At 44.5% G+C, this 12,651-nt stretch overlaps 1 protein-coding gene across 1 annotated transcript in view; it reads right to left on the bottom strand.

Annotated features, from left to right (window-relative positions):
- Nucleotides 1-12,651, bottom strand: part of CRTC1 (CREB regulated transcription coactivator 1) — a 102,136-nt gene that overhangs the window by 32,126 nt on the left and 57,359 nt on the right. The window contains exons 2-4 of the mRNA XM_015810704.1: nt 4,299-4,415; nt 3,359-3,496; nt 2,171-2,232 (exon numbers count right to left, since the gene is read on the bottom strand). Coding sequence (XP_015666190.1) covers nt 2,171-2,232; nt 3,359-3,496; nt 4,299-4,415 — 317 coding nt within the window. The remainder of the gene's footprint in view (nt 1-2,170; nt 2,233-3,358; nt 3,497-4,298; nt 4,416-12,651) is intronic.

Raw genomic sequence — 12,651 nt, 5'->3', positions numbered from 1 at the left:
TGAGGCTGCCGGTTTCTTACATTCAACATTCAAAATATTGCTTACTTTTAGAATTTATGTACATTGAGATCGGAGTATGTGAAAGACCACAGTGACACACATATGAGGCTGCCCTTCTATTGATATCACCCTCAAAGATGATGATGATGATGATAATCATCATCATCATCATCATCAAGTTGGAAGGGACCTTGGAGGTCATCTAGTCCAACCCCCTGCTCAGGCAGGAAACCCTATACCATTTCAGATAAACGGTTGTCCAGTCTCTTCTTAAAAACTTCCAGTGTTGGAGCATTCACCGCTTCTGGAGGCAGGTTGTTCCACTGGTTAATTGTTCTAACTGTCAGGAAATTTCTCTTTAGTTCTAGGTTGCTTCTCTCCTTGATGAGTTTCCATCCGTTGCTTCTTGTCCTGCTTTCAGGCGCTTTTGAGAATAGCTTGACTCCCTCTTCTTTGTGGCAGCCCCTGAGATATTGGAAGACTGCTATCCTGTCCCCCCTCGCCCTTCTCTTCATTAAACTAGACATATCCAATTCCAGCAACCGTTCCTTATATGTTTTAGCCTCCAGTCCCCTAATCATCTTTGTTGCTCTTCTCTGTACTCTTTCCAAAGTCTCAACATCTTTTTTACATCGCGGTGACCAAAACTGGATGCAGTATTCCAAGTGTGGCCTTACCAAGGGATTGTAAAGTGGTATTAACACTTCACATGATCTTGATTCTATCCCTCTGTTAATGCAGCCTAGCACTGTGTTTCTGAAGTTCCATTCCTTGCCTTCTAGAAAAAGGCAGATAGCAACTTGGAAGCTGTTTCTGGTTTTGTCTATCTTAGAAATGTTTAAGGACTGTCTTTAAATATGTGAAGGATTGTAATGAAAAAGATAGAACGGACTTGTCTTCATTGCTTCAGAGGGTGGAATTAGGTGAGGGACCTTGCTGGGAAGAAAGTTAAAAAAGCATCTTAAGTCAGGGAAATGTTTAAAAATCAGGGAAGTGCTACTGAAGCCGGAGGGTTTTCCTGCTGGAGATATTTCAACAGAGGCTACTTTGAAGACATGGAAGATGAATCCTGGAGTGTATAATTTGCTTGGAGTGCTGGACAGAATTAGATGTCCTCCATGATCAGGGGTAGGCAACCTTGGCTCTTTTATGACTCGTGGACTTCAACTCCCAGAATTCCTGAGCCAGCATGGCTCAGCTTGGAAACCTCTCCCTTTCCCCTCAGCATGGCTGGCTCAGGAATTCTGGGAGTTGAAGTCCACGAGTCATAAAAGAGCCTAGGTTACCTACCCCTGATCATAGAAGACATCTAATTCTGTCCAGCACTCCAAGCAAATTATACACTCCAGGATTCATCTTCCATGTCTTCAAAGTAGCCTCTGTTGAAATATCTCCAGCAGGAGGCAGGTTGTTCCACTGGTTAATTGTTCTCACTGTCAGGAAGTTTCTCCTTAGTTCTAGGTTGCTTCTCTCCTTGATTAGTTTCAGAGAGAGATATTAATTTCCTAAGATTTTAAAATTATTTCATTCTGCCGCTATGGTTTTTAATTTGTTTTATTAATGTTGTTTTGACTATGTGAAGTATTTATACTAACTGTTACCTGCCTTAGAGTAGAAGTAGTGAGGAGAAAGATACCAATTTTCATGAAGGCACTTAAGTTTGGAGTGGTAGATTGAGCCATTACAGATACACTTCAGGAACAACGACTGCCCACATTCCAACCACGGATTTAATTATGGTGGTTAGTCAACTGTGGTCGTAAACCATTACCAGTCCTAACCTGGGTTCTTATTTAATGCAAGTGCCTTATTTAAACTGTTGGTAAATTTAATCAAATAAGATATGGTCCAGGATTGGCAGTCCACTAGCTTTTAATGTTTTTACTATAAGGAGCATACAGTTAAATATGCAGACACATACCTAATCAGTTAAACTAATAACTATAATTGTTTTGTCAAAATAAATATATTTATTTTTTCATCCAAATTACATGTCGCCCATCTCAGTGAGTGACCGCCCGGTTGGCTGAATAAATTAGGTAGGTAAATAAATATTTCTTGGATGATATGATATATAATATAGTCTTTACTGGGCAAAAATATGCTTTTAGAGATTGATGTGTAAACTGAAAAATTAGACTTTTGTATTTCAAAATTATTGTATACATACCTTCTCCAGCTTGTATCTGAAGGAGGAGACAGATAGACAGTACCATATGGACAGCTATCCACGTAAATTAAGACAGTTAAGGGAGAAATATTTTTTAGAATGTTTCTTTCCCTCAAGAAATCTTTTTCAAAAAACCCCCCACATTTTTTGCCCTATTTGTTCTCTTCTTTGGGAAAGAAATAATGACTTGTTGTTAGTGTGATGCCATTATTTTTCCAGGTCTGCTGTATTCTCTTAGTGTTCCCAACCACTCAGGATCACATAAAACAATGATATATAACCAAACCGAAGTAATCATGGGGCCAACACTGCGGAATCAGCTAGAGCAGTGATGGCAAACCTTTTAGAGACCGAGTACCCAAACCGCAACCCAAAACCTACTTATTTATTGCAAAGTGCCAGGGCCGCATCAGCATTGTGGTGCCCTCGGGGGGGGGGGGGCAGGGCGGCGCCTCTGAGTGCCGCCTCTGGCACGCAAAAACCGGGGGCGCAAAAATGGGCCACCGTGCTGCAAGGTACAAAAATGGCTGCTGCTGCGCCGTGAGGTGCAGATACAAGGCGCTGCACCACACAAGAATGGGGCAGGGCTAGTGAGTATCACACAGGCATTAGCCCTGTCCCATTTGCAGCGCGTGCGTGCTCACGGCCCCGTGCACCCATACACGGATGTAAAATGCTTTCCCCTCCCTTTTCTTCCAGTCCACCAATTGACAATGGCTCTGCTCTACCATCTCTACTCAAGCTTGCTAGTCGGCTGCTTCGCCTCCTTTGTGCTGGGCGGGGCTCCTGCTCCAGGCAGCAGTGGCGGCCTGATGGACCTGCTGCTGGCGGCAGTGGCATGCGTGCCAAGAGAGAGGGCTCTGAGTGCCACCTCTGGCACACGTGCCATAGTTCGCCACCACTGAGCTAGAGCAAAGCCAATAGGCTCTATTTATATGTCCACTAAAAGCACAAAACACTGATTAAAGAACAAAGTGCCTTGAAATTCATGCTGATTAGCCCAGGAGTTGTTTTGAAACTTTGTCCTTGCCAACTTAATTTAATCACTCCATTTTAAAGAGGAGAAGAAAAAGTGTTTTGCCTTCGCTATTGTTCAACCCTTGCTCATCTAATAAAAATCATCTACAGATCTAAGAATATTCCTGCTTACCCCATCCTACTCATGCCACTTATCAAATCAAAGGATATCTGTCTTCCATGCTTATCCACAGAGAGAGGGCGCCGATGTGGTGAGCCGAGGCGATTCCTGTCACGATATACCCTGTCTACCAATCCATGGTGTCGAGTTGTCCTACTGGTGTCCAACCCAGATGGCTGAAAGGGAGTCTGAAGAAAAGACAGAGAAAGAGCTTAAAACGCAATCTATTGGATGTCCCACCATAGGATCAGGCTGCTGGAGGGAGATAAGTCTTGTGACTATCTCATCTCTGAGGAAATTGGCATTGTAAAAAGAGTGTGAAACCTCTAAAGCAGGGGTCTTCAAACTTGGCCCTTTTATGACTTGTGGACTTCAACTCCCAGAATTCCTCAGCCAGGCACATGTGCCTGACTGAGGAATTCTGGGAGTTGAAGTCCACAAGTCGTAAAAGAGCCAAGTTTGAAGACCCCTGCTCTGAAAGATTTAATATTCAGACGCACCTACAGGTAGTCCCCAACTTACAACAGTTCACTTACTGTTTGAAGTTACAATGACACTGAAAAAAAAATGACTTGTAACAGTTTTTCATACTTGTAAAGTACAATCATTGCAGCATCCCCAGGGTCATGTAATCAAAATTCAGATGCTTGGCAACTGACTCATGTTGACAACGGTTGCAGTGTCCCAGGATCATGTGATCACTTTTTGCAACTTTCTGACAAGCCCAGTCAATGGGGAAGCCAGATTTACTTAGCGTTGCTCACTTAACAACTGGAGTGAGTCACTTAACATCCGTGGCAAGAAAGGGGGTGGTAAAATGAAGCAAAACTGACTTAGCAACTGTCTCATTGAGCAACAGAAATTTTGGGCTCGTTGTGGCCGTACATCAAGGACTACCTGGGATTTATACGGACACGTTTAACTTTTGGTACAGGACATAGACACTGGTTTTCTACTGTTCCCCATCTGAGCAGAGCTGGTAAAATTCACCTGGAAGGACATGTCCATCGCACTGCTGCCAATCTGATTGACATTTGGCAAGGATCCTCCATAGTACTGGCCACGGCTCTGCCCCAACTGCAAATACTGGGTTTTCTGTAGCTGTAACTAGAAAACAAAAGATGGAGAGGTTAAGTGAGAGAAAAGGAGTGTTCTCGTGCTAATTAGGAAGAGATAACTGAAGCTTCCTGTGAAATCACATGAAGTATTAATACCACTTTACAGTGCCTTGGTAAGGCCACACTTGGAATACTGCATCCAGTTTTGGTCACCATGATGTAAAAAAGATGTTGAGATTCCAGAAAGAGTACAGAGAAGAGCAAGAAAGATGATCAGGGAGCTGGAGGCTAAAACATATAAGGAACGGCTGCTGGAATTGGGTATGTCTAGTTTAATGAAGAGAAGGACGAGGGGGGACATGATAGCAGCGTTCCAATATCTCAGGGGCTGCCCCAAAGGGGGAGTCAAGCTATTCTCCAAAGCCCCTGAAGGCAGAACAAGAAGCAACGGATGGAAACTAATCAAGGAGAGAAGCAACCTAGAACTAAGGAGAAACTTCCTGACAGTGAGAACAATTAACCAGTGGAACAACCTGCCTCCAGAAGTGGTGAATGCTCCAACACTGGACGTTTTTAAGAAGAGACTGGACAGCCATTTGTCCGAAATGGTATAGGGTTTCCTGCCTGAGCAGGGGGTTGGACTAGAAGACCTCCAAGGTCCCTTCCAACTTTACCATCATCATCATCATCATCATCATCATCATCATCATCATCATCATCATCATCATCATCATCATCATCATCATTATTATTATTATTAAATTTTCAGTAGATGGAGATGGTCCAAATTTAGTGCTGAGCATAATGAATGTGCAGATTGAAGGAGGTTCAGGTTCAATCCCTGGCTGCCAGAGATACAGCTATTAAGACTGACAGGTTAAGGCTACAGGTACTAATGGACAGACTTGGAATAAGGCAGTTTATTAAGGTTTATTGCTCATTGGCTGTTTCTTGTAAGCTGCCCAGACTCACACTGTTCAAGTTGGGCAGCCGTGTAAATTCTTTAAACAAACAAGCAAACCAAGAGAGATGTTTAGAGTTGGAAAGTGGGGGAAACGGGTGAAAAAGCTCAATCTGATCACTGACTCAAAGCTGAGCTACACCCACCTGGACTGTTGCCTGCAGTCATTCAAATCCATACTGCAACACGCAGGCTTTGCATTAGGGATGTGTCAGAAATGTAGAATGCATTTTGTTTTAAACCCAGAATAAACCAACTGAGTTTTTGGAAGTCCTGCTGACTGGCTGGGGAGAGGTCACAACATTATTTTGGGGGATGAAGGCAGTGGGTGAGTCCCAAAAGTTGGGGTAGGCAACTATGGGCTTCAACTCCCAGAATTCCTGACAAAGCATGACCGGTTCAGGAATTCTGAGAGTTGAAGTCCACAGATTGTAAAGTTACCGTAGTTGCCCGCTCCGCTCAAAAGGCATATTGTCAAGAAAGTATCATCATCCTACAGATCCTAGGAGAGTCACATTCATACCTCTAGATCAGGGGTAGTCAACCTTGGCTCTTTTATGACTCGTGGACTTCAACTCCCAGAATTCCTGAGCCAGCATGGCTTAGCTTGGAAACCTCTCCCTTTCCCCTCAGCATGGCTGGCTCAGGAATTCTGGGAGTTGAAGTCCATGAGTCATAAAAGAGCCAAGGTTGCCTACCCCTGCTCTAGAACCTCATGGGAGAACAACACATCTCTTTTTTAGGTTTTCTTTTAACTTTAATCCTAGAAAACACATGCACAGTGCATCATATCTCAGAAGCCTCGAAAAAAGAAACTTCCCTCCTGAACAGCACCCAGCTGGTAATAAGCAAAAACTGCCTCTTGATGCTGGTGCCTTGTAATAGACACAGCTGTGGTTGCTAAGCTTCTCCTGTCTTGTACAGAAAAACCCTCTTATCTCACTCTTACTATGCAACTCTTCACCCAAACAATGTGGTTTTTTTTTTTTAAAAAAAGGGGGTGTTTAGTGAGAACCGTCTTTCAAAACTTTAGATTTTTCTCAAAATTCAACCTGAATTTAAAGATCCCATAGATCTGTTGCAGTGCTTCTTAAAAGCCAAGATAAATTTGCTTTTAATGAATCTTTAGAACGGTAAGAGCAGGAGGAGGATGGGAAAACAATGTTGCTTTGATTTCAAATAATGCCACTAGCGTTGATTTCAAATAATGCCACTACTTTCTTTTCTTTAACATTCAGAAAACAGCAGGTTAACATTCACCAGCAAAGTTAACATTCAGAAAGCAGCAGGCCCAGATAACATCCCTGGGAAATGTCCTTAGGGAATGTGCAGACAAGTTGGCTTGTGTTCTTACAGATATTTTCAATCTTTCACTGCAGCAGGCAGCGGTCCCATGGTGTTTTAAGAGGGCCATTATTTTGCCACTGCCAAAAAAAGTCTACAATTACGGGCCTCAATGATTACCGTCCAGTTGCACTCACATCCATCATTATGAAATGTTTTGAGAGGCTGATAAAGGACATTATCAGTTTGCTTACTCTCCAAATCGCTCTACAGAGGATGCTATTTCTTCTGTTCTTCTCTTCTGCTCATCTGAGTTTGGCGCACTCAGAGCTGAGAAACACTTGTGCGAATGCTGTTTGTCGACTTCAGTTTGGTAGTTAATACAATCATTCTTCGGCATCTAGTAGACAAACTGGGCCTTTTAGGCTTTAGTACTCCTTTGTGCAACTGGATTCTTGATTTTATTGGTAGGCCCCAGTACGTGCGAGTTGGGACTAATATTTCTAACACCATTTTCGGGAGCGCACATTCTCCTAAGTCCACTGTTTTTCACCCTATTGATTCATGACTGTTGTGTTGTATTTGTCAGCAACCATATTGTGAAGCATGCAGATGATACAACAGTAGTGGGTCTTACTGAAGATGACAATGAAGGTGCTTATCGCAAGGAAATAGAGCAGTGGTGGTGAACCTATGGCAGGGGTGCCAGAGGCGGCACTCGGAGCCCTCTCTGTGGGCACATGTGCCGTTGCCCCAGCCTTGCCACACCCCGTGACCCCCTCCTCTCCAGCAGCCCCCCTGAAGGGAGTCGCCCCGGCCCACACGGAGCAGTGCAGCCAAGGACATGGCAGCCAGGCAGCGTAGACAAGACTCTGCCCTCACACCCCATTGTGCACAGTTGATGCTGCAGGGCGCGGGCAGAGGGTGTGGCCGCCATAGTGCTGCTGGGCTGTCTGGGCGATCTGCGGCGGGCCCTGGAGGTGGTGAGTGGTCCTGTGGTCAAGCGGGACAGGGCATGGGGGGGCAGAGGGGGGCAGAGGGGGCGGGCAGGGGGGTGGAGCGGGGGCAGGGCCAGTTTTTGGGCACTCGGTCTCTAAAAGGTTCGCCATCACTGAAATAGAGGGTTTGGTGAACTGTGTAACAGCAGCCTCCTTTTAAACATAGGAAAAACTAAAGCGATCATTGTCAATTTCAGAAAAGGCAGGCACAGCCACACAGCTCTGTGTATTAATGATTCACCTGTGGAGGTGGCTAGCAGCATCAAGTTTCTGGATGTGCAGGTAACGAGTAGGCTAACTTGGCCGCTCAACAGTGAAACTCTGATGAAGCAGGCACAGCGGTGCCTGGATTTTCTGCGTCACGTGAGAAAAGCACATCTTCCTTGCCCTGTCCTTACCACTTTCTACAGAGGACAATCAAGAGCATCCTGTCATAATGTATTGTCTGGTTTGGAAGCATTATAAAGGACCCCCTTCCTCAAAGTTTTTAACAACTATTTTAGTGATGGCGAACCTTTTAGACACCGAGTGCCCAAAAACTGCCCCCCGCCCCCGCTCCCACTCCACCCCACCCGCCTGCAGGGCCACCTACCGCTTCCACGGCCCGCCTCAGCAGATCGCCCAGGCAGCCCTGCAGCGCCATGGCGGCCACGCCGTCTGCCTGCATCCCACAGCATCATCTGCACGCGATGGGGCATGAGGGCAGAGTCTTATCCCTGCTGCCCGGCTGCTATGTCCTTGGCTGCGTTGTTTTGTCCGGGCCGTGCCAGAGGCGACTCTCCTCTGGGGGGCTGCTGGTGAGGAGGGGGCTGCAGGGGGAGGCGGGGCTGTGGGGAGGGCACGCGTGCCCACAGAGAGGGCTCTGCGTGTCATCTCTGGCACACGTGCCATAGGTTCGCCACCACTGAACTATTTTATTGTAACCGTTATTGGTTATACAACTGATATTACTTTCTTTTACACACACACACTTTCTTTTACACACACACACAGTCCCACTAGTTACAGAGAGAACCAAATACCTGAAAATACATTTCACCTATAGGTAGACGGGACCTAGCCTCTGCCCTCATTTTAATAACATTATATTGCATAGGGTCAATAAAATAAAATAAAAGCATTTCAACCTAGGTGCCTCAACATTTCATCTCTTAATTTAGTGTAAGGGGTGCAGCAAAATCGTCTGCATTTTAAGGCAGTCGTTTTAATTACCACTTTATCGTGCATGAAAATATATAAATCCTCCCTTTCAAAAAAAAAAAAAAGCAGCTGCTGACAGGTAGAACACCTGCTTGAAAGGCAGCATTTTCCTTCCCATGAACCATCAGACCATTTCATGATGCCCAGGACGCAGGTGGTGGCTCAGAGGAGAATATAATCCACCCCCTTGTTCTGCATCTTCCTGGGCAGGAAACTAAATCTTGCAGATCTACCTAGAGAAAGAAGCCCTAACAGAACCTCCATCTCTTTGGTCTGAACAGAAATTTGAGAATGCAGAGTCAAGAGAAGGTCTTTTAACAAGATGCGAAAAATTTCGGCTTATCTGAAGGATCACTCAAATGAACAATTTTTATCAATATGGAGAAGATGGATTGTTTATATTCAAAATAAGCATGGAATGGTGGAATATAATTTAGGTTTTTAGATAAAAAAAATTTTCTTTTTTTTTATATATTTCACCTACTTATGTAGAATAATATTTTGTGGAGTTAGGGATATTAATACTAGTTTACTTTTAGTTGAATAGTATCCTGGGATTAGGTTTGGGAAGTCCGGGGGTGGGGGGTGGGGGGTAGGGTTTTTACACTGTGATGTATTTGTGATGTGCTTTTTTTTATGATGAAAATAATAAAAATTTATATTTAAAAAAAAAAAAAAAAAAAAAAAGAAGGTCTTTTAACGATCCATGTAACTCCTCGAGAGAGAACGGAGCTCATTATGCAAACGGTTATGGCTGTCTAATTAAAGCTTCCATTGGTTTTAGTGGAGATCTTTTCTCCTATTGATGTAGGAAAAGGGAATTTCAAGGCCCGAGGCTGGCTTGGAGCTATCCATGGTTCTAGTTTTAGCTTTTGCCTCGCGGTGGAAATCTCTTAACTTCACCCAACCTTGACTGCAGAGATTTTGGGTGTTTTAGTCCAGGGCTTTTCAACCTTTTCACCCATTGTACCACTTTTACGATATGGCAACATCCGAGTACCACCAGTCGCCTAGCAAGGTGTCAAAAACTTGATGACCAAAAAAAAAGTGATGCAGTACAGTTAGTCCTCGACTTACAACAGTTCGCTTAGTGACTATTCAAAGGTACAATGGCACTGAAAAAAGTGCCCCCCAAGCCACAGCCGAGCAAGACACCTGCCTGCCCGCCTGGCCGCGCTCTTCCTCCTGTCCGAGGTTTTCATTGTTGAGCATTTCTGTTGAGGATTGGCAGCGGGGGTGGGGTGGGGGTGTTTGGTTTTTATTCCCCCCGTCTGCTGCGTAGTTGCAGCAGGTTTGGGTCACTTCACAAGACCCTGGGACACTGTGACCGTCATAAATATGAATCGGTTGCCAAGCATCTGAATGTAAATCACAAGACCCTGGAGAGGTTGCAACATTCCAGCTGATCGGTGCTTCTTCTGGGCTCAGCAGAAGCGCCAGGATCAGCGCCGAGGTCCAGCTGGAGCCTGGCGCTGATCCTGGCGCTTCCACTGAGCCCTGACAGCCCCGAAGCAGCGCCAATCATCTGGAAAGCGGCACTGATCCTGGCGCTTCCGCTGAGCCCTGAGAGCCCTGCATCTCCAGCCATCTCTCGCTCAGGCTTGTGCGGTGCTGCCACCGGTTCAGCTCATTCCCCTCCCCCACTACCACTTTTCTAGGATGGTCGTGTACCACCTGCCTGGTGCCAGTGTACCACAGGTGGTACCTGTACCACTGGTTGAAAAGCGTTGTTTTAGTAGGTCTCTCCCTACCAAAGTCCAACCTTGCCTGATGTTACTGCTGTGAGCCTCAGATAATTGCAGTCTTATTTTTTTTAAAAAACATTTAAAATTCTTGCAAGGATGGGATTAGATCAGGGGTCTTCAAACTTGGCCCTGGCTGAGGAATTCTGGGCATTGAAATCCACAAGTCATAAAAGGGCCAAGTTTGAAGACCCCTGGATTAGATGAATCTTTGATCCAGCAAAGGCAAGGAAGCTAAAGGAAGCTTGCTTGATTCTTTACTTATTAGCAATCTCTATAATCCACCCAAATCCCCAAAGACTCTGGATAGCATACAAACAAACAACAAAGAGTGATAACAAAAATCACAAGTTGAACACCTAGTGTAGATTCTATCGATTAGACCATTCTAAGAACTGAGTGATTTATTGACTTGATTTATAAGCCGCCTCGATCACCACAGCAACTTTTAGATAGCAGAAAATAATAAATGAATTTAAAACAACAAAGTGAGAAAATAATCGCCACAAAAATATTAAGAACCCATGTTAATGAAACAACACAAAGATTACACAGCCTACCAACAGACTCTTAACAGCCTTCGTGCACCGGAATACAGGTAGTCTTCAACTTACAATCGCAATTGAGCCCAAACTTTATGTTGCTAAGTGAGACAGGTTAAGTGAGCTTGGCCCCATTTTACGACCTTTCTTGCCACGGTTGTTAAGTGAATCACTGCAGCTGATAAAATTAGCAATTTTGGTTATTAACTGAATCTGGCTCCCCCATTGACTTTGCTTGTCAGAAGGTCGCAAAAGGGGATCGCGTGACCCTCTCGGGACACAGCAACGGTCGTAAGTATGAACCGGTCGCCAAGCACCTGAATTTTTGGTCACATGATCCCTGGGATGCTACAAAGATCGGAACTGTGAAAAATGGGCAGTTACTTTTTTTCAGTGCCGTTATAACTTTGAACGGTCACTAAAGGAACTCTTGTAAGTCGAGGACTACCTGGTAAGTGGATAATATCGTTATCTGCTGATCAGGGGCTAAGATCCAAAAACCGCGTATCATCTGCACACAGAGGCTACCTCGCCTCATGTAGCCAGAGAGCTTCACAAAATGGCACCCTACAGCTTTTGATCATACAGCTTCCTCCAAGATGGACAGTATTTAATATTTATTTGCTATGTATATGTAGGGGTGTGGGTCTGTACATATGTTGTACATAGAATGGTTTAGGTGTGTGTCATGTATGTGTTTCACTTTGAGAGCGGGCAACTAAATTTCATTTTTTGATGTGTGCCATTCTGCCCACAGTAAAGAAAATGATAATAAAAGTTATCTCATCTCATCTCATCCTATCCCATCCCATCCTATCTCATCCTATCCCATCCCATCCCATCTTATCTTATCAGGAGTGGGGGAAACTGTTGAGTCCCAAAAGTCCAACAATGCAAAGAGATCCAGGCAGAGGCACAGTAAACCTCCTTGCCAACTCTTGCAGGTGGTTCAGACGGATGCCATGATGGGTGACCTTCCATATATCAGGTAGGACCAAGCAAATAGCGCTACGCTAACCCAGTCCCAACAGATGTCACCGACTTGAATATTTTATTTATTTGGCCAAGGGTGATTAGACACACAAGGAATTTGTCTCCGGTACAAAAGCACTCACTGTACTTGCAAGGCAACAGAGAAAATAATACTAACAACATCTAGCGTGGTCCTTGTTAACCTCAGGCAACAATTGAGGTGGTATAAATTTATGTACAGGCAGTCCTTGACTTACAGCAGTTCATTTAGTGGCCATTCAAGGTTACAACAGCACTGAAAAAAGTGACCGATGACCATTGTTGACACGACTGTTGCAGCATCCCCAGGGTCACGTGATCAAAATTCAGCCACTTGACAACTGACTCGTATTTATTTATTTATTTATTTAACAGGATTTATATGCCGCCCTTCTCCCCATGGGACTCAGGGCGGCTCACAGCGTATTAAAACATCATACAAAAAATTTCCCCTACTAAAAACCAATTAAAACCCAAATATTGGTAGCTGTGGCTCTTTAAAATCGTTAAAAATTGTCCCTATTTAAAACTCACCCTAGGTCAGGCC

Source organism: Protobothrops mucrosquamatus, unplaced genomic scaffold (genome assembly GCF_001527695.2).
Source record: "Protobothrops mucrosquamatus isolate PMUCROS unplaced genomic scaffold, P.Mucros_1.0 scaffold14, whole genome shotgun sequence".
NCBI lineage: Eukaryota > Metazoa > Chordata > Lepidosauria > Squamata > Viperidae > Protobothrops > Protobothrops mucrosquamatus.
This window is presented reverse-complemented; position numbering and strand designations above follow the sequence as displayed.